The sequence below is a fragment of the Enhydra lutris genome, unplaced genomic scaffold (genome assembly GCF_002288905.1).
Source record: "Enhydra lutris kenyoni isolate GAN:26980312 unplaced genomic scaffold, ASM228890v2 scaffoldscaffold16, whole genome shotgun sequence".
NCBI lineage: Eukaryota > Metazoa > Chordata > Mammalia > Carnivora > Mustelidae > Enhydra > Enhydra lutris.
In genome coordinates, this window is record NW_019154100.1 from 4,025,070 (window position 1) to 4,045,746 (window position 20,677).

Here is a 20,677-nt window from a genome sequence, read left to right on the forward strand (position 1 = left end):
AATATGATATTAGAAGATATTCATAAAATCCATTTCATTTAACTATAACTGTAAAAATTTTAGTAGATGCTTATCAAAGTGCTTCATTTCAGAATCAAGAAAAGCTAATTGAAATTTAGGAGGATTTAATTGGAAAATTATTTCAAGTGACTTGATATTAATAATTTAAATAGAGTTAGTACTCCTGTCTTCTGACAGTTTTCACAAATTGCAAGGAATCAAATTCTGCTACAGAACTCTTAGCTAGTATCTTCACTTTTTTTTTTAAATTTTAAGTGGGCTTCACACCCACAGTGGGTTGGGCTTGAACTCATGACCCCAAGATCAAGTCATATACTCTGCTGACAGAGCCAGCCAGGCTCCACAGTATATCCACTTTTAAAAAGATGTAGTGCATATCCTAACTCTGGGATATTCTAGTCTATGTATTCCAACAGTATAAACTTTATTATCTTGGATTCTATTAATGTAGAATTATGAATAACTAAGATGTAAGCAGAAGTGAAGTTCTTTTTGTGCACTGTTGAGGGAAAGAAGGGTTTGTTAAATAGATTAATTGATCTGAAGTTAATCTCTGGCCATGTCAACCCAGGAGACATATGTTGTCATACTTCTTCTTCCCATCGTCAAAGTCTTTGATAGAGAGAGGCAATAATATGTTATGGAAAATCTCTGCATCATTCAGGGTTGGCATGGCTGGGAAAGTTGGGAAACTGTTTCTCAGCTATCTATGTCATACTTCTTGACAAATTCACCAGCCTTCAGTGAATTTGCACCACTAAACAATTTTACTTTAAAATGAAAGAGCTTAATAAAAAAACAGTTATTTAAATGATTATAAGGCAGATGAGAATTTAGTCACTTGAGGTTTATAATTACCCCTGTGAGGACAAACTGGAAATTGCTCTTAGAACTTTAATTCACTTAAATGAAAATGTATAGTATGGTGTTTTCTGCATTATAAGCACTCAAATGTTTTGGGAATCATTGGCATTTGAAATGATCATAATATCTTTTTAGATTTAAATTTAATCATTGTGTCTATTTTTGCCAATGAGGCATTTTCTTTGTGCATAAGATATGCATGAATACAGTTAGCAGAAATATAACTGTTAGCTTTAAATAAAATTCTCTCTAAAATCATAATATATCAGGAAATTGTTTTTGTACAGGTAAATGGTTGCAGTTTTGTGGTGAGAACAGAAAAGCCTACAAGTTTATTAAGGGTACAGTATTTAAAACTCTCACGATACTAATGTTTTATACTATTTAAAACCATCTGGCTCACTAACAAAGCTTTTTCCTGCATGTACTTCTTTCTGTGTGTGATTTCTAAATGCTTTTAATGTTTAACAAAACAAAATTAGCCACCTTTTGTTGTTATAAAATCTCAATTATAACAGATTTCACAATATGTTGTTTTTGCTTTTAAGGTTATATCACAGTAATAACAAAGTAGGTTGTCATTCCTGTAAACTCTGAGGTGATAAGTGATATTTTAAACTGTGTTTTGCTATGGAATTCAGTGTTTAAATCCCTCTTCCTGAGGAATGTTGTTAGTATGAATTATTAAAAATTTTGGATTGATTTAGGAAGAAGAATTTGGTGCTGATGATTCTTATTCTGAACATGGAGCACAGTACAGTCAGACCCACCTAGAGATGATAGAAAATGAATTGGCTGGCAAACAGCATGAGATTGAAGAGCTGAACAGAGAACTAGAAGAAATGAGAGCCACCTATGGGAGTGATGGACTGCAGCAGGTATGTTTACTTTTGTTTTGTTTTATTACTGAGACAGAAATAAGAAATTTGAATGATCATGTATGTACATTCTTTAAAGATGAGGTTTTTAAATAGTAACTTAAGTCATCTCATCATACATGTCCTTATACATACCACAAACAACCTTGCTTAATTTTTTAACTTTATGAGATAGCTAGGCTGACATCACTTTGGTAGGATAGGTGTTTTTATAATCAGCCTGAGAGAAAATTATGGTGCAAACCACATCAGAATATGATGACCTACACTCATTAAAAATGTCAGTGAGTCCTTGTAAAAGTAGGCATTTGTGGCAGTCAGTTATAAAAACAAAGTGGAAAAGGCCATTGATGAGGATGACAGAATACATTTCAGTTTCATCCTCTCCAGAAACAAGTGAGAATTGAACAGGTCTATGGTGATGTTGCCTAGGAACAGATTGGGACATTCCTAAATATAAAGGCACTTGTCCTTCTAGAAGTAGATAAATGGATAAGTTAGACCTAGTAATTTTTTTAAAGTTGATTTGGAATTAAAGCCCATTTCTGCAAGCTGATCTTTCAGATATGGACAAGAATAGATAAGGTTATTTAAAAATTATCATAATTCTGTCAGTGCATTTTGAATATTGTTTTTGAAGAATAGTTACCTATAGTAGTAATCAATTTTGTTTAAAAAATAAGTGTGGCACTTTTTATTTTCACTGATGTCTTTTAGTTACAAGAATTTGAAGCTGCCATTAAGCAAAGAGATGGCATCATAACCCAGCTCACTGCTAATTTACAACAAGCAAGGAGAGAAAAGGATGAGACAATGAGAGAATTCTTAGAGTTGACAGAGCAAAGTCAAAAATTACAGATTCAATTCCAGCATGTAAGTATTACTAATAGAACAAAATTATTAGATTTTTAGTAATGAATTATTTTAAAGTGCTCTAATTTTCAGAACAAATTTAAGTTAGTTTAAAATGGATTTGCTTATTATGTATCATGTTGGAAATACGTGAATACCTGTTGTTACGTTAACCTAAAGTTTAACTCCTAGTTCTTGCTTGGTTTCTTGCTGTTATTTTCTCTGTACTTCTTCCTTGTCTATATATTGAAAACCTACAAAATCTTTTAAGTTTGATTGGGTGGATTTTTGCAGAAATTAACATGTAGTCACATCTACCTTTTGCCAACCTTGCTATGATTTTATTTTAGTTTCCAAAATGGTAACTAGACAGTGTTCCATTTGCCTTTAATCAGAGCTGTAAGAATCTAATAGTATTAATCAAGTTTCTGATGGCAAGTACAGAAAATAATTTAAGGTAGCTTAAGCAAAAAGAGAGGAATCTAATATAAGAATACGAGCTTATCTAAACAGAATGCAAGGTGAAGAAGATACAACCAGACGTCTGAAAGGGATTAGAATCACAAATTGGAAAATCATCTGGAATCCAGGAAGTACTGTTTTTTAGTCCCCATTTCTTTCTGCATGTTTGCCGTAGTCCTGGCTATCTCACTAGACTACCCTCTCTGCTTTACGATGGGAAAGATAATCGTATTGGTTCGGCTTGGATCTTATTGATCAGCCCACAGTCATCTGATAAGCTACGGCAGTATGTTTACTGGAGTTTCAAGCCTATGAATCTAGCAGATTTCCCAGAGAGCAGTTGTGGCCCAAGTAATACCCTAAAAGTCATCTCTTCCTTAGTGCAATCTCTTCAGGATTTAACTTGGAGGTTTCCTTCTGTTTTCAAGTTACAGGCTAGTGAAACTCTAAGAAACAGCACTCACAGTAGCACAGCTGCAGATTTACTACACGCGAAACAGCAGATCCTCTCTCATCAGCAACAGCTGGAAGAACAAGACCATTTATTAGAAGATTATCAAAAAAAGAAAGAAGACTTCAAAATGCAAATTAGTTTCTTGCAAGAGAAAATTAGAGCATATGAAATGGTATGTTTATTTTAAGGAAGTCAGCCAATGTGTAACAGCTATATAATTGAAGTTTTTTATACAACTATTTATCCTTTTTATTATGTACATGAATTACAAAATTTCATAATTAAGAAAAGCTCTTTAAGTATGCAAAACAACTTTCAAAAGCAATTGGGAGTCTCATAATAATAGTTTTTAAGATAATACTCATTACTGAGTTCCTTTGGAAGTGATCAACCTATGTTAAAGTGAGTTCTCAGGAGAATCTAAATTTATAAACAGAATATTCCATTCTTATTATTTTTTCACCTAAAGATATTCCTACTCACTTTACCAGTAAAGTGATTACTTTATAAAGAACTACAAAGTAATCTTTATAAAGAAATACTAAAGATATTTCTACTCACTTTACCAGTAATGAAATTCTGAAAATATTTCCATGACAAAATGAAATTTTATGGATTTTAATTAGAAAAAACTATAGTAGATTCTCTTGGTAGTTATGTTTTATAAAGTTGCCTAGAGCACTTACTTAGTAAATAAGTGCTCATAGGGAAAAAAAGGGGGAAATATATTTATTTTAAATGTTTATATTTGTTTATATGTATATACATACATACATATATATGCATGTATGTGTTTATACACGGGCACACATATACCCTAGGGACTATATTTATATATACATATATGGATACGTACACACACAACATATCTCATAGATTATAATCTTAAATCCTAAAAACAACTCATCCTGGTAGATTATATTTTGTTTACTTTCAAAAGAGAAAATGCTATTCACAAGTGCTAAGTTGCTTGCCTGAGACTGCCCTGCTGACACCTGTCAGAGTTGTGATTCAAACCCGTATAGCAGGCCCAGAACCATATTTCTTGTGCTATACTGCACTGCCCCCTGTATTCTCCATCCTCTTCTCCATCCTTGCTCTCCTAATGAGCGAAAACATGAAGTCAGAGTGTAGTTGTGTTGTTCGACGTCAACTTTGGAAGCATACATATCCAGCAACTCAAATTTTTTGCTGCTCTATGCATTTCTGTAAATGACTATGAGTATTGATTTTGGATTACAAATAAATTTTAGCAAGAAGATGGATTTGCAAGTAGGGAGTCTGTGAATAATTAGGACAGACTGTATATATAATATAGTACTTATTACAGACTTAGTTCTTCTGCAAGAAATTGAGAAGTAACGAAGAAAAAAATATTGTTTAGATTATAATAAAGTTATTTGCTAGTATTTGTTTTTGTTTACCTGGTGCCAGGCAATATTCAAAGCATCTTACACATATTAACTCATTGAATCATTGTAATAACTTTATGAGATAGAGGTTGTGTCATTGCCCCCATTTTACAGATGAAGAGATCAAGGCAAAACAAGGTAAGGTAAATTGCCTAATCAGACAGGTAATAGTTGGTAGAGCCAGATTTCAAACCTAGGCAGCCTTATTCCAGAGACTATACCCTTAGGAAAATATGAAACATACAAATTTAAGCTACTGAAATTATGAAATGGTATGCTTTACAACCAATGTAACTTAAAAATCTTTAGATAGGTGTTTACAGAACACCTATTTTGTACCAGCCTCTTGCAGAAGATAATGATGCCTAAAATGTGCCCTTTTCTTCACCAGACCTCATGGTTTAGTTTGGCACATACACAAGATAGCACAAAACAAGGGCAAGCATAGATAAAACGTGTTTTGAGTAGGTCTGACTTTATAAGGGAAGTGACTCAGGATGGCTTTAGGGGTAGATGATATTTGAGGCAGGTCTGTAAGTTGGAATAATTTCTCTATAATTATATTTTATTTTCTCAGCAGTAGGCATAATGTGTGGCACATTAGCAGCTAATTAATATTCATTTGGTAAATAAGCAAATACATTATGAATCTGAGCTGATTGATAGGAAGGACTTTTTTTTTTTTTTAAGATTTTATTTATTTATTTGAGAGAGAGAGCACAAGCAAGGGGAGAGGCAGAGGGAGAGGGAGAAGCAGGCTCTCCACCGAGCAGGGAGCCTAACGTGGGGCTGGATCATGACCAGAGCCAGAGGCAGAGGCTTAACCGACTGAGGCACCCAGGCGCCCTGCCCTGGAAGGACATTTTAGATAGAGGATGGAGTGTATATAAACATCCAGGCTGACCCATGTTAAAAATGTCTAGGTAGAAAAAAATAGTTTAACTAGAAATAGTCTTTGAAATTGAGTCTTTACAGGAGGAAGTGTAGAAAGGTAGTCTAGGCCTAGTTGGAAGAGCCTATAAGTTGGATTTTATTGTATTTATTATATTCAGTAGGCAGTGTTATTTGAAATTATTTTAATTTCCCCTTTTTTTTTACCCCCACTTTGTATGAATCACCCTGAGTAGTAGTTCCACCAGTGCACTTGAGGGACTAGTGCATTAGGGTGATAGTTGAAACTGTCATAGTCCCCTAGACAACTACACTTTTTAAAAAAAAATTATTTCTTTTCAGTATTCCAGAATTCATTGTTCATGCACCACACCCAGTGCTCCCTGCAATACGTTCCCTTGATAATACCCACCACCAGGCTCACCCAACTTTCTACCCCCCTCCCCTCCAAAACCCTCAGTTTGTTTCTTAGAGTCCACAGTCTCTCATGGTTTGTCTCCCCCTCCGATTTCCCTCAACTCACTTCTCCTTTCCATCTCCCAATGTCCTCCATGTTATTCCTTATGCTCCACAAATAAGTGAAACCATATGATAATTGACTCTTTCTGCTTGACTTATTTCATTCAGCATAATCTCTTCCAGTCCCTTCCATGTTGATACAAAAGTTGGGTATTCATCCTTTCTGATGGAGGCATAATACTCCATTGTATATATGGACCATATGTTCTTTATCCATTAGTCTATTGAAGGGCATCTTGGTTCTTTCCATAGTTTAGTGACTGTGGCCATTGCTGCTATAAAAATTGGGGTACAGATGGCCCTTCTTTTCACTACATCAGTATCTTTGGGGTAAATACCCAGTAGTTGCAGGGTCATAGGGAACTCGTGTGTGTGTGTGTGTGTGTGTGTGTGTGTGTGTGTATGTGTTTTGAGTGTTTGAGTATCCTTTTTTTTTTTTTTTAATTTCTTTTTAGTGTTCCAGAATTCATTGTTTATGCACCACACTCAGTGCTCCTTGCAATACGTACCCTCCATAATACCCACCACCAGGCTCACCCAACCCTGCCCCTCCAAAACCCTCAGCTCCGTTTTATTCTCAAGAGTCCACAGTCTCTCATGGTTCATCTCCCCCTCCAGTTTCCCCCAACTCACTTCTCCTCTCCATCTCCCCATTAGACAACTATACTTGATTCCAGCCTCATTCTCATTGTCCTTAATCCTCTGAACTTCGTATGGTATAGTGGTCACAGGCAGAAAGTCTGTTATTCCCCACTCCCTCAGATCTGTTTCCAAAAACAAAGGGATTGTATCTTCGACCACAGAGCTGTCTTTTGCAACAGAAAACAAATATTTTAAAACCTTGTATTTTGAAATAAACAGTACTAAGAAAAATGAGCCATGATTTTGTATTATTTCACAATTGAATGAAGAATTGTCATTGTTTGCCATTATATCACATATTGGACAATTTTGAATTAAAGGTTTTATGAGGGTTCCTCCCCCAAACTGAAAATCAGGAAATAGAAGTATTACAGATTTTATAACAATGTTAACATTTCCAGACTAATTACTTATTTAATAAATCAACTGAAGTTGACCTTCTGAATTAATTTTACTTTCTTACAGGTTCCAAATGCGTTATAGACACTTTCTAGTATATAAATATATCGCATTTGTACATAGCACAGAGAGCATAAAACACATTAATATATTTATTTTCTTTCAGCTTCAAGCATATTCCATGACATAGAAGAAATACTACATTTATTTTGCAGATGAAAACACTGAGATTTAAGAGATTAAACTGATTTAAATGTCATATTGTAGTGTAGAAATTAAAGTCAGAAGGCTCAGCTCTTGGTGTAATAACTTATGGCAAAATTGAATGGAATATAGGATGACCAGGAAAAAAAGTATAGAAATTTGCTCAAGAGACTTCACAGAAAGATATTCATTGCCTTAATTTATATAGTGCAGAATCTGGCCTTTGACTTATAGGCTGAGAAGTCTGGTTTTTATCTTCTATCAACTGAGTCTTGAGCTACCTCTGAGATAAGCTCAGGTTTTTCAATTTGAAGAGGCCAACGTTTAAACCTTGAATATAAGAGTATTAATTTACAGTGAGAAATAATTATCACAGAGACCTGTATACTTCAAGTTCATTGGATTTTACTTTCTTTCCATGAGCAAATGAATTTGAAAAGCCAAATAATAACAGGAAATTGTTCAGTGAGCATGAGATTGAAGGATATTGGAGTCAAATGTTCTGTAGCATTAGGCTATGATAACTTGATGTATCATCTCGCATAGGAAAGTCATGTTTGTGGATTGAAATTCTTAAATTCTGTTTGCTAGAACCCCTTACATTGCTTTCTACATTAGATATGGTTTTCCCAGAGGGATCAAAATTTTTATCCTCAAGGCACCTTGATTCTCTTTTCTGGACGAGAAGAGTACTTCTCGTATGGATGAAATGAGTACTGCCAACTCTCTGAGGCTTTCCTTTCTCTAGACTTAAAATTTTTTCTTTAGAGATGTGGGTACATTTCATTCAGGCTGCCTTTAAGTCCTCTTGGCCTGGGACTGCTGTCTCAGTAAGATGATTTTACTTACCTACTTATATTCTGTTCCACTTGTTGGAACGTTGTACTTTCTTTGTACTTGGGACCTCGCCCTAAACTATTTAGGTAACTAAGAAACACTCAAAACTTTGTTTCTAAGGCTTCTGCTTGACTCCTTTATGCTATACCACTCTTATGAATGATTGTGATTATGGATGTACCTTGACCTATGTCCTAGATTTAGGCTTATATACAGTTCCAAAGTAGAGGCCCAAGTCAGAACTAGAAGAAAATATCTGTCCTGCTTTCAAATTTCTCTTCAAACCCAAAGTCTAGGAAAAGTGAATGTGCCATAAATGGTATAGTGGTCTTACATGTTGTTCCAGATTTAGCCACTTACGTGTTGATTATCTCTAAATTTCTAATTTTACTTAGCCACAGGAATGAAGCTAAGGCAGACCCATAGGAAGCTGTTTTTGTTGTTGTTTTAGTCTTTTCATAGCACTTGCCCATCAAACACCTTCAAGTCACTAGAATACATGGAAGGAATCTTGAGTTATATTTAAGACTTTGTTCTGGAGTTATAAAGAGTACATAGTACTATAGCTACAGAAAATACTAAGTTCTTAGAATGTTCATCAGTTAATAAGAAAGATGAAAACGTAATGGCCTAGACATTTTAATCCTACTAATTTTGAAATTAATATTTTTAACCATAGCAGTGTAAGAATTTCTTTCTTCCAGGAAGACCAACACTGCTGTAGTGTTTGCTCACAAATAGTGTTGGGTACACAAGTCTTATCTCATTGACTTGGGAAAAATTAAGGGGCAAGTCTTGCAATTACTTTTTATAGAATTTTGAACAAAACCAGATGTTTCTCAGTCTTTTGGTATTGAGGTTAAACAATGTAAGTTGCCAGGAACTAAAAATGCCATTTTTATGTTTTCATTTTTTTCTTTCTAAAGGAACAAGACAAAAAAGTAGAAAGCTCAAATAAAGAAATACAGGAAAAGGATACAATCATTGAAGAATTAAATAAAAAAATAATGGAAGATGAAAAAAAAACTGTAGAGCTAATGGATAAAGTCACAGCTGCTGATAAATTACTGGGAGAATTACAACAACAGGTTGTACAAAAGAACCAAGAAATTAAAAACATGAAATTAGAGTTGACTAATTCCAAGCAAAAAGAAAGACAGTGTTCTGAGGAAATAAAACAGTTAATGGGGACAGTTGAAGAACTTCAGAAGAAAAATCACAAAGATAGCCAATTTGAAACTGATATTCTACAAAGAATGGAACAAGAAACACAAAGAAAATTAGAACAGCTCCGGGCAGAGCTGGATGAGATGTACGGGCAGCAGATAGTACAGATGAAACAGGAGTTAATAAAACAACACATGTCACAGATAGATGAACTTAATATACGACATAAGGGAGAAATGGAGAATGCTTTAAGAACATGTCCAAGTATCACAGTTAATGAAGACCAAATAATGTTAATGAATATGGCAATAAATGAACTGAACATAAAATTGCAAGATACTAACTCTCAAAAAGAAAAACTCAAGGAAGAATTAGGTGTAATTTCGGGAGAAAAGTCTGCGCTACAGAGACAGCTTGAAGACCTTTTTGAAGAATTGAGCTTTTCAAGGGAACAGATTCAGAGAGCTAGACAGACAATAGCTGAACAAGAAAGTAAACTCAGTGAAGCACACAAGTCCCTTAGTACAGTGGAAGATTTGAAAGCTGAGATTGTTTCTGCCTCTGAATCCAGAAAAGAACTAGAATTAAAACATGAAGCAGAAGTTACAAATTACAAGATAAAACTTGAAATGTTAGAAAGAGAAAAAAATGCTGTATTAGACAGAATGGCTGAATCGCAAGAAGCTGAATTAGAGAGGCTGAGGACACAGCTTCTGTTTAGTCATGAAGAAGAACTTGCCAAACTAAAAGAAGATTTAGAAATTGAGCATCGAATAAATATTGAGAAACTTAAGGATAATTTAGGCATTCACTACAAACAGCAGATAGATGGCTTACAGAATGAAATGAGTAAAAAGATAGAAACCATGCAGTTTGAAAAAGACAGTTTGATAACTAAGCAGAATCAATTAATTTTAGAAATTTCAAAGCTAAAAGATTTACAGCAGTCCCTTGTGAATTCAAAATCAGAGGAAATGACTCTTCAAATCAGTGAACTTCAAAAAGAAATTGAAATACTCAGGCAAGAAGAAAAGGAAAAGGGTACACTTGAACAAGAAGTTCAAGAATTGCAACTTAAAACTGAATTATTGGAGAAACAAATGAAGGAAAAAGAGGATAACCTTCAAGAAAAATTTATACAACTTGAAGCAGAGAACAGCACTCTTAAAAATGAAAAGAAAGCCCTTGAAGACATGTTGAAAATGTATACTCCTGTTAACCAAGAAGAAAGATTAATATTACTAGACCCCATTAAGTCCAAATCCCAAGATTGTAACTGGCAAAAAGAAATTGAAGTACTTACTGAGGAAAACAAGGACCTCAAGAAACAATGTATTCAGCTAACTGAAGAGATTGAAAGGCAAAGGAACACTTTTTCATTTGCTGAAAAAAATTTTGAAGTTAACTATCAAGAGTTACAGGAGGACTATGCTTGCCTTCTCAAGGTAAAAACTGACTTAGAAGACAGCAAAAACAAACAAGAAGTAGAGTATAAAAGTAAGCTTAAAACACTTAGTGAAGAGCTTCATCATTTGCAAAGAATAAATCCAAGTATGGTAAAAATGAAAAGTTCAGTCTTTGATGATGACAGAACTTTCATAGGAGAATCATTGGAAACCGGTGAGGTCGTTGAGAAAGATACAACAGAACTTATGGAAAAACTTGAGGTCACCAAGCGAGAAAAGTTAGAACTGTCAGAGAGATTATCTGATCTTTCTGAACAATTAAAACAGAAACATGGTGAGATTACTTTTCTGAGTGAAGAAGTAAAGTCTTTAAAGCAAGAGAAAGAACAAGTATTATTGAGGTGTAGAGAGCTAGAAATCATCATTAACCATAAACGGACAGAAAATGTAGATGTGTGTGATGTTCAGTTAGACTCTTTAAAAGATGGTGGTGTGACTATGACAAGCAAGGATTCTGGAGGATCAGTTTCTAAAATAAATAAAGATTTTGTTGAATCAAAAATAATGGAGGAAGATAAAATTCCTTTTGAAAATAGGACTATTGGAAAAGAAGGGAAGCAAGAACAGTTGTTTTTGGATCACTTGCCGTTAATGACAAATGGATCATCACTTGGGACAGCTGAACCAAGTAGAAATGATAAACTTCAGTGGGAACTCAGTGTACTTAAATCAGAACAGGTATGTTTACTTATTTATATGTATAGATGCTAAAACATAGTGAAAATGTATAATTCATGCAAAAGTTTCATCTTCCTAAAACAATTAATCTTACAAAACAATGAAAATGAACCCTATAATGTAATTCTCATTTGGGCCTATCAGCTATTTTTTTGTTGTTGTTAAGATTTTATTTATTTGTCAGAGAGAGAGAGAGCACAAGCAAGTGAGCACAAGCTGGGTAGTAGCAGGCAGAGGGAACAGGGAACAGGTGAGCAGGGAGCCCAATGCAGGACTCGATCCCAAAACCCTGGGATTGTGACCTGAGCTGAAGGCAGACGTTTAACTGACTGAGCCACCCAGGTGCCCTAGCTGTCATTGCTTTTATCTCTTTTCTTAAACATTGTTGCCTTTCTTTCAGTTAATTTATGTTATATATTCTGTTAAGGAAATAAAAACATGGGAATGGTTTCATACTTTCTTTGGAAGGGCAGGAATTTCAGTAACTTGGTAGAGAAGCTGAGCTTTAAAAGAGTTATTTTGTAATATTTTGTTGTAATCTCAAAGCTTGGTTTCAGCATTTTGTTTTATTTTAGTGTTTTCGAAGTTCCACAACTAAAAATTAACTCTTAAACTTTTCATTTTATACTTATTTATTCAGTAGTTTCAACATTGTATTTCCTTGAAAAAAATCTCGGGGCACCTGGGAGGCTCAGTTGGTTGGGCATCTGCCATAGCTCAGGTCATGATCCCAAGGTCCTGGGATTAAACTCCGCTTTGGGCTCCCTGCTCAGTGGAGAACCTGCTTCTTCCTCTCCCTCTGCCTGCTGCTCTCACTTCTTGTGATTGCTCGCTCTCTCTCAAATAAATAAAATCTTAAAAAAAAAAAGAAAAATCTCAACTTAAGTCCTAGGATTCTCTCAGAGTACTGTATAAAGCTGAAGGGGCAAAAAGTATTAATTCTAACTATAACTAAAGAATACATATAATGAGTAATAATCATTCTTGACAATTTGTATTTATCGGATACTGATATTAGAAATAACTGGATTATGGACATTGAGGAGGGTATGTGCTATGGTGAGTGCTGTGAAATGTGTAAGCCTGATGATTCACAGACCTGTATCCCTGGGGCAAATAATACATTATATGTTAATAAAAATAATTTTAAAAAAAGAAATAACTGGAAAATTCCGCTAGGCATCTTGTATAATGCTGCTAAGTAAAACTTTGTTTTTTAATTTATGCAACAGGTATTTATTGATTCTCTAGTCAGGTATAGGGTATGCTAGTAAGCAAGAGAGCAGAAGAGCTTTCTTTGGGAACAGGAATATATTCTAGTCAGGGAGGCAGATAGTAGACAAGGGAACAAGTAGAGTAGTTAGAAGAAGTGGTAGGTCCTATAAAGAACGTGATAGAGAATGATAGGTAGTGGTGGTGGCAGCATTAAATAGGATAGTCAGAAAAGTTCTCTCAGAGGAATTGACATTTGAATTGAGATCTGAAAGACTAAGGGGGAGCCTACCACATGCAAATTAGAGCAATTGTGAAGACTTAAATGAGTTTCAGGAACTGAATGAAGGTGTGTTTAGTTGAGTTTGAAAGCAGGAGAGTAGAAGAAAAAGTTTGAAAAAGAAAGAAGAGACAAGATCTTGGAGAGCCTTACAGACTTGATAAGAAGTTGAGATTTTATTCTGTATACAGTGGGAAGCCTTTGGAAAATGTTCTCTTTTTATTTCTAATAAACACAGATCTTATGATGGAGTTACATTACAATAAACCTATTGCAAATTGAAGTATCTTAAGTTGAAAATGAAGTTAATGCACTTAACCTACTGAACATCATAGTTTAACCTTGTCTACCTTAAACATGCTCAGAACACTTAGATTAGCGTACAGTTGGGCAAAATCATCTAACATAAAGCCTGTTTTATAATGAAGTGTTAAGTATTTCATGTAATTTATTGAATACTATACTAAAAGTAAAAAACAGTGCTTGAATGGGTAAGAATGGTTATAACTTTATTGTTTGTTCATCCTCATGATCATGTGGCTGGCTGGGTGCTATGGCTCCCTGCTGCTGCCCAGCATCATGAGAGAGTATCCATATGGCCTGTTTAGCCCAGGAAAAAATTAAAATTAAGAATTTGAAGTATATAAATAAAAAAAAAAAGAATTTGAAGTATAGTTTCTATTGAGTGTGTATCACTTTTACACTTTACATTATAAAGTCAAAAAATCCTAGGTCAAACCATTGTAAGTTGGGGACTGTGTGTATTCACATTATGATCTTTTATCAAATGTAAAGATGTTTTACATTTTAATAACCTAAATAGAATTTAAAAATTCAGTTTGCATAACTATGAATGCTTTGTTAAATATCTGGCATTGTCTTCAAAAGCATGATGTGGTTTTAACTTAATTATTCCTAAAAACGCCAGAGATCATTTAGATTTTTTAAAAAGACATTGAGAGAGGACCTGAATTTGAAGCTGTCAAAATGGTCAAATTTTCTCAGTAAAAATTTTGTTTTTCCCGCTAAAGACATTTTCATTGATGTTCAGATACCTTCTCCTTGACATTAACTTACATAAAGGAAGGCAAACCTGTATACTGTCCCTTCCCAGTTGTCACTACCAAGACAAACCTATCGGTGAATAGGGGAGTAAAATATGTGTGTGTAAAAGGAAACTTACAGAAGAAATAGATAATTTATACATTAGTAACATCTCAGAACAAAGTGTATATCCTTAGAAATAATGCTGACTCCCTAAAAAATACCTTGTTCTTATTACCTAGCTACTTGGCTAATAAACATGAAAAGATACTTTCAGCCTTATAAATTGATATAACAATAAGTTAATATTTTATACCCATCAGATTGGCAAAATGAGTCCTTCAGTAAAAAGTGTAGGGAGATGAATACTCACATATGCTATTAATATCAATGTAAGTTGGCACAATTATGTAAAACATAATTTGTTAAAATTTAATACATTTGATGTACATTTCATATGACCCAGCAGCTACATTTCTAGTTGGTTTTCAGTGTGGTCCCTGACTAGCAGTATCAGCAGCACTTGAAACCAGGGTAAAATTCAAATTTGGGGGCCCCCCCACCAAACTTCCTAAACCAGAAACACTGGGGAAAGGGCCCAGCAGTTTGTTTTAATCAGTCCAGATTATTCTGATGCCTGCCAGAGTTTGAGATCCACTCTACTAGGAAACACTAGTGTATTTGTATAAGGACATATCTGTAAGAATTTAGTGCAGTATTTTTGAAATATGAAAAAATTAGAAATAATCCAGTTGATCTCCAAGAAAGAAGTTGACAAATTTTCATGTATTCATAGATTCTGTACCACAGTTAAAATAAATTAATCTGTATCTACATGGAATAGATCTCAAATTGAATGAGGACAGTTTGCAAAATAAATACCATTTTACATAATTTATGTAAATTCTTAGAAATATAAAATATAATGTATTATTTATAAGTACTGAAAAGTGATAGTATAAGAAATGTAGTGGACTTGTTGCAAATTTGTGAAAATGTTTGCCTTTGGGAAGGAGGAATGGGAACATAGTGGATTAAATCTTATTTTGTTTCTAAGCCAAAAAAATATGTAGAAAGGAGAGAAACGGGAAAAAAAAGACAAAAGAATTATACTTATTAAATTGGAGTATGAGTAGATAAGTGTTTATTACATTATTCTTTGCATTTCTCTATATTTAAAATATTTTTAAATGAAAAATAAAGGTGAGGCCATACTAAACTATACCATATATCAAAATTTACCATAAAGTTGAGGTAATGACAATATTGTGCTACTTTCCTTGGAAAAGATAGGTAGATCAGCATAATAGAAGTGAGAAAAAAAATTAGACTTATCTTACATGAAGTTTTAAACTATAATTTCATGTATTTTCCCCTTGTCAATAATGTAAAAAATAGAAGTTAAATTTTTTTAAAATTTTAAATAATTAAAAAATGTTCTAATGTGCACATATATTCACTTTAAGAATGATTTAAGGCTACAGATGGAAGCTCAGCGTATATGCCTCTCTCTGGTTTATTCAACACATGTCGATCAAGTTCGTGAATATATGGAAAATGAAAAAGATAAAGCTCTTTGTAGTCTTAAGGAGGAACTTATTTCTGCCCAAGAGGAAAAGATAAAGGAACTTCAGGAAATACACCAGCAAGAGCTACAGAATATAAAAACACAAGGAACAGGTAAATGATTTCTTTTTTTTTTTCTTTTTTTAAGTTTTTTTTGTTTGTATGAGAGCAAGAGAGGGAAAGAGCGTACAGAGGGAGAAGGAGAAGCAGACTCCCCGCTGAGTAGAGAGCCTGTTGCTGGGCTCCATCCCAGGACCCAGAGATCATGACCCGAGCCAAAGGCAGACACTTAACAACTGACTGAGCCACCTAGGCGCCCCTGGGTAAATGGTTTCTAAAAAAAAAAAAAAAAATTATAAATGCTATGAAACAAATAAGTATCATTTAGAGCCCACCCACCCTTCCATAATTTTGTCCTTGCCTTAGAACCCATAGAAGAGGGTAACTATACCCCAGTCCTGGATTCATTTGTTCATGTAATCATTGTTCATGTAATCATTTTTTTAAGTGCTTGAGAAATCTAAAATCACTGAATCATTTTCCCCCAGAAGTTAGAATCAAGTGGGAAAGCAATATAAAATAATTTCTTAGAAATCAATAGGACAATTTCTGTAATAGAAGAATGACTAGAAAGAACAGAAAAAGAAAGGAGAAAGGTTTCATAGTTTCTGGGAGGGTGAGTGGGGTGGGGCAGCAGGCAGAAGGAGGAGGTTGGAACTTTAGAGAAGACTCCTGAGTCTTAAACACAGAAGTGTGAGAGATTGTATCCATTTTGGAGAATTGAGAGTTCAAGTTTTGTGAGATAGTAGTAGGGAATAAAGCTGGAAAGACTGACAGGAGCTTGATCAGAAAAGGCTTTATTTATATACTCTGACTGAAGCATGTGTAAGTCTTTTGCTACTGGTGATAAGACCTATAGGATTTTAAGTAGTAGGAGTAACATTAAAATTTTTGTTTTAAGGTAACACCATGGGGCAAAGTGGAGGAGGTAACTATTGATGGGTAATCCAATTAAGCAACTTTGGCAGTAATTCTGCTACTAGTAATATTTATAACAGTAAAGTTTAAGAGTTAAAAGAGGTAGGCTGTAGTCTGCAGTTAATATGAGGAGGAAAAGGGAAAAATTAAGAGTGATCTCTAAGTTTCTAGCTTGGGTAATTGGATTGAAAATGACTTTAGTCACAAAGAGGATGCAGAGCAGATCTGTGGGAAAAATAATAAATTCAGGTTGCTACATATTGAGTTAAAGAGACCTACTGACTTTAGAAAAGAGTTGTCTTGTAGGTAGTTAAAAATAGAAGTCCAAAACACAAGAGGGAGGTTTGGGTTGATGATAAAGATTTGGTATCAGAAGATCATTTGTGGCCAGAGAAAAGAATGAGATGTCCTGGGAGACTGTAGTTTGGGCCAAAAGACTAAGATGGCACTGTGGGAAGCAGGAACATATAAGAAACCTGAAATAGAAGACTACTTACAGTTAACTTTTATCTTTAATAATTATTTAATCACTAAATGAATTAGACTTCTTTTGTTCAAGGCATCTCTAGGCTTTCACCCTTGACAGATTTGCTTTCGAGAATGAGGTGGTTCATAAGTTTGTGCAGTTGCTCTGTTGAACAGAGTAGAATTTAAAGAGTGACTTAAAAAAGAATACCATGGTTTTCACTAAAGGAGTTCCTTGGGTTTGAATGTAATAAGATGTTAAATGTTTGTTGTTTTTATTGACATCCTCTTTAGATAGAATCTGTCCAGTGATTTTCAGCTACAAGTTAATTAATTGATCTGCTAATGGTTGATGAAGTTAGTTAGTGAGTAATCACCAGCATTTTTTAAATAAAAGAGAACAGGAGATCAGGAAACAATAGAGTATATAGCATGTAGAAAGGGCAGATAATGATTTGTAAAATCCTTATGTCAGTTTTTCATGGATGTATAAATAGGTTATGATATGTGATGTATTTCTTGTATTGGGTAGTAGTAAAAAATTTTGTAAGTCACTGCATTATGCCAATTTGTAGCATATAAACAATTTTACAAATTATCTGGAACAGTTAACAAAGAGCAGTAGAAAAGGACTTTGAAAGAAAGAATTTAAAACTAATGTTATTGTAAAGGAAGCTTCCAGTTGATATAGGTTTAATATAATAATAGTACTTAAGTATGTGAATTAAATGTTTAATGCAGTATCTGTTCTGTTAGGTGGTGAAGCAAAGCCTTTACAAATGCTCATTGGAAAATTACGCAAGGCGGTGTCTGAAGAATGTTCTTATTTTACACAGGTAAGATATTAGTTAAAAAGTCCTTTTAGACAGGAAATGCTAGACTTCAGAACTGCACTTAAAAAATATTCCTGAGTTTTTAAGTTTAAAATGAACATTTAAATGTTTCCTGATAACCTTTTGAAATAAAATAACTTGAAGTAAATTATCTTAACAGTTGAACAGACAAAAGGTATACCTAATACAAAAAGAAGAGTGGACCAATAAAACCCCAGACAGGTCTGTTTCCTGCCCCTGCCACTCGGTGGTTGAGTGTATCTGATAACTTTCTTGGGGAGATTGCACAAGACCATTAAGATTCAATTTCACACTTCAGATTGCCAAAAACTGAACACCCTATTTATGCCAGTATAATTATATTTGTGAAGATGGGCTGAAATAGAACCTCTTATATACTGCTAGTGAGAAAGTACTACCTTGAGAAGCAAGTTGACAAGGTCTGTTTTTGAAGTTATATGCATCCCATAGCCCAAGCATTTGTGCACAACCAGATCTATTCATTGCTTAAGTGTCTTTAAGTTAAAAATGGGAGGGGTGCCTGGGTGGCTCAGTCCATTAAGCACCTGCTTTCAGGTTGGCCTGTGATTCTTGGGTTCTGGGATCGAGCCCCGCATTGGGCTCCCTGCTCAGTGGGGAGCCTACTTCTCCCTTTCCCTCTGCCTGCTGCTCTGCCTGCTTGTGCGCGCTCGCTTGCTCTCAAATAAATAAATAAAATCTTTTTTAAAAAATAAGTTAAAAATGGGAGACAGCTCTGATTACTGTGAATAAGGGCAATAAATTGTGTTACCTCCATGCAGTAGAACTCCATTTAGTAGTGTTTGATATCTATATTAATATCAATAAATCTCAAAAAAGTATAAAGCTTGTATGCTAGATTACTTACCTCTGGGTAAAGGGAAAGGTGAATAAAATGGGTAGGCAGTACTTAAAGAGCTTCAAATCTCTATGTACTGTTCAGTTTCTTTGAAAAAACATGGAGATAATATGAGAAAATATTACTGTTTGTTTAAGTTAGGTAATTATTTTTTCTGCATATTTGAAATAGTTCAAAATTTAAAATACATGCTTTGGCTTGTCCCTGTTTTCTTCCCAGGCTTTTGTATTTATAAACTGAAGGGGGAGAGGGTGGTATTAGTTGGGAGAGGTAGAGCTACCTTACTGATTCTTTTTTTATTTTTGTTAAAGATTTGTTTATTTGAGAGTAAGTGAGAGAGGTGGGTGGGGGGTGGGTAGAGAACAAGAGAGAGAATCTTGAGCAACCTCTGCACTGAGCATAGAGCCCAACCTGGGGCCCCATCTCATGACCCTGAGATCATGACCTGTGCTGAAGCAAGCAGTTGGACACTTAACCAGCTGAGCCACTCAGGGGCCCCAATTCTGATTTCCTGTAATATTGTTCAAAAAATGTTTTGCCAAAAACTCAAAAAGTGAGAACTAAGCCCACCTAAGGCTATCTTCCTTCAGCTACTCAGCAATCTCCACCTCTACCTCTGCCAAAGGGTTCAGACATTGTCCTTGTGTATCTCTTGTTGGTAGTAAATAATGGAAAGAGGGCCCAAATCATAGTAGTTCATTTATAAGCTGACATTACATGTTCCTTCCTTTTGTAGTTGTCTTTACCTGATTGCTCATCTCAAGTTAAAATATGAATCAGCTTGTTCTAATAAAGTGTTCCTCTGGGATTCTTCATGAGACGTGGTTTTGTCACTAATTGTTGATGTTGCCATGGACTAGTTAACTTCATCTTTTTGAGTGTTTCTTTATCTGTAAATGGGGTTTCTATCAGCTCTAACATGATAAAATTCCATCTTAGGAACTGTGCTGAAAATTTAATAAATTCAATTATTAATTGACAGTATAGTTTAACTTTTAAGCAAATCTTAAAAAATAGGAAAAATAAGCAGTTTGGTTTTTAAGTCTAGAAGTTAGAGGTTGTTTCCAGTTGTATGTGAGGCAAAGGTGAATCTCAAATGATTATGGGTCATGTATTGTTTTTAAATGATGGTAGAATTGTTTGTTGCTCAGGAGAAAAACCAGAATAATGTGTCAAATATTTTTAATTTTTTTGTATATATAAAGCATAGGATACTACCTTTGTGTTACAGAAAAGTATATGGACATAATCTCCTACATATAATTTCTTTTTTTTTTAACTTATTTATTTGAGAGAGAGCAAGTGAGTATGTTAAGCAGGGGGAGGGGCTGACGGAGAGGAAGAGAATCTCATGTAGACTCTGCGCTGAGTATGGAGCCCAACTTGGGGCTTGATATCATGACCCTGAGATCACAACCTGAGCCAAAATCAAGAATTGAACATTTAACAGACTGAGCCACCCAGGCACCTCCATATATTATAATTTCTGTAGAATTTATAGACTACTTTCTAGTCACCTTTTTTTTTTTTTTTTTTTTTTTTTTTTTAAAAGTAAGATCTGTGCCCAGCTTGGGGTTTTACCTCATGACCCCAGGATCAAGAGTCACATACTCTTTCAGCTGAGCCAGCCAGGCGCCCCTATAGGGGTCATCATTTTTTTAACTTCTGTCCTTGTC

At 34.5% G+C, this 20,677-nt stretch overlaps 1 protein-coding gene across 1 annotated transcript in view; it reads left to right on the forward strand.

Annotated features, from left to right (window-relative positions):
• LOC111147384 (A-kinase anchoring protein 9) overlaps positions 1-20,677 on the forward strand; it is a 157,329-nt gene that overhangs the window by 35,198 nt on the left and 101,454 nt on the right. Inside the window, exons 4-10 of the mRNA XM_022503388.1 lie at positions 1,173-1,226; positions 1,593-1,763; positions 2,481-2,636; positions 3,506-3,703; positions 9,362-11,746; positions 15,749-15,962; positions 18,048-18,127. Coding sequence (XP_022359096.1) covers positions 1,173-1,226; positions 1,593-1,763; positions 2,481-2,636; positions 3,506-3,703; positions 9,362-11,746; positions 15,749-15,962; positions 18,048-18,127 — 3,258 coding nt within the window. The remainder of the gene's footprint in view (positions 1-1,172; positions 1,227-1,592; positions 1,764-2,480; positions 2,637-3,505; positions 3,704-9,361; positions 11,747-15,748; positions 15,963-18,047; positions 18,128-20,677) is intronic.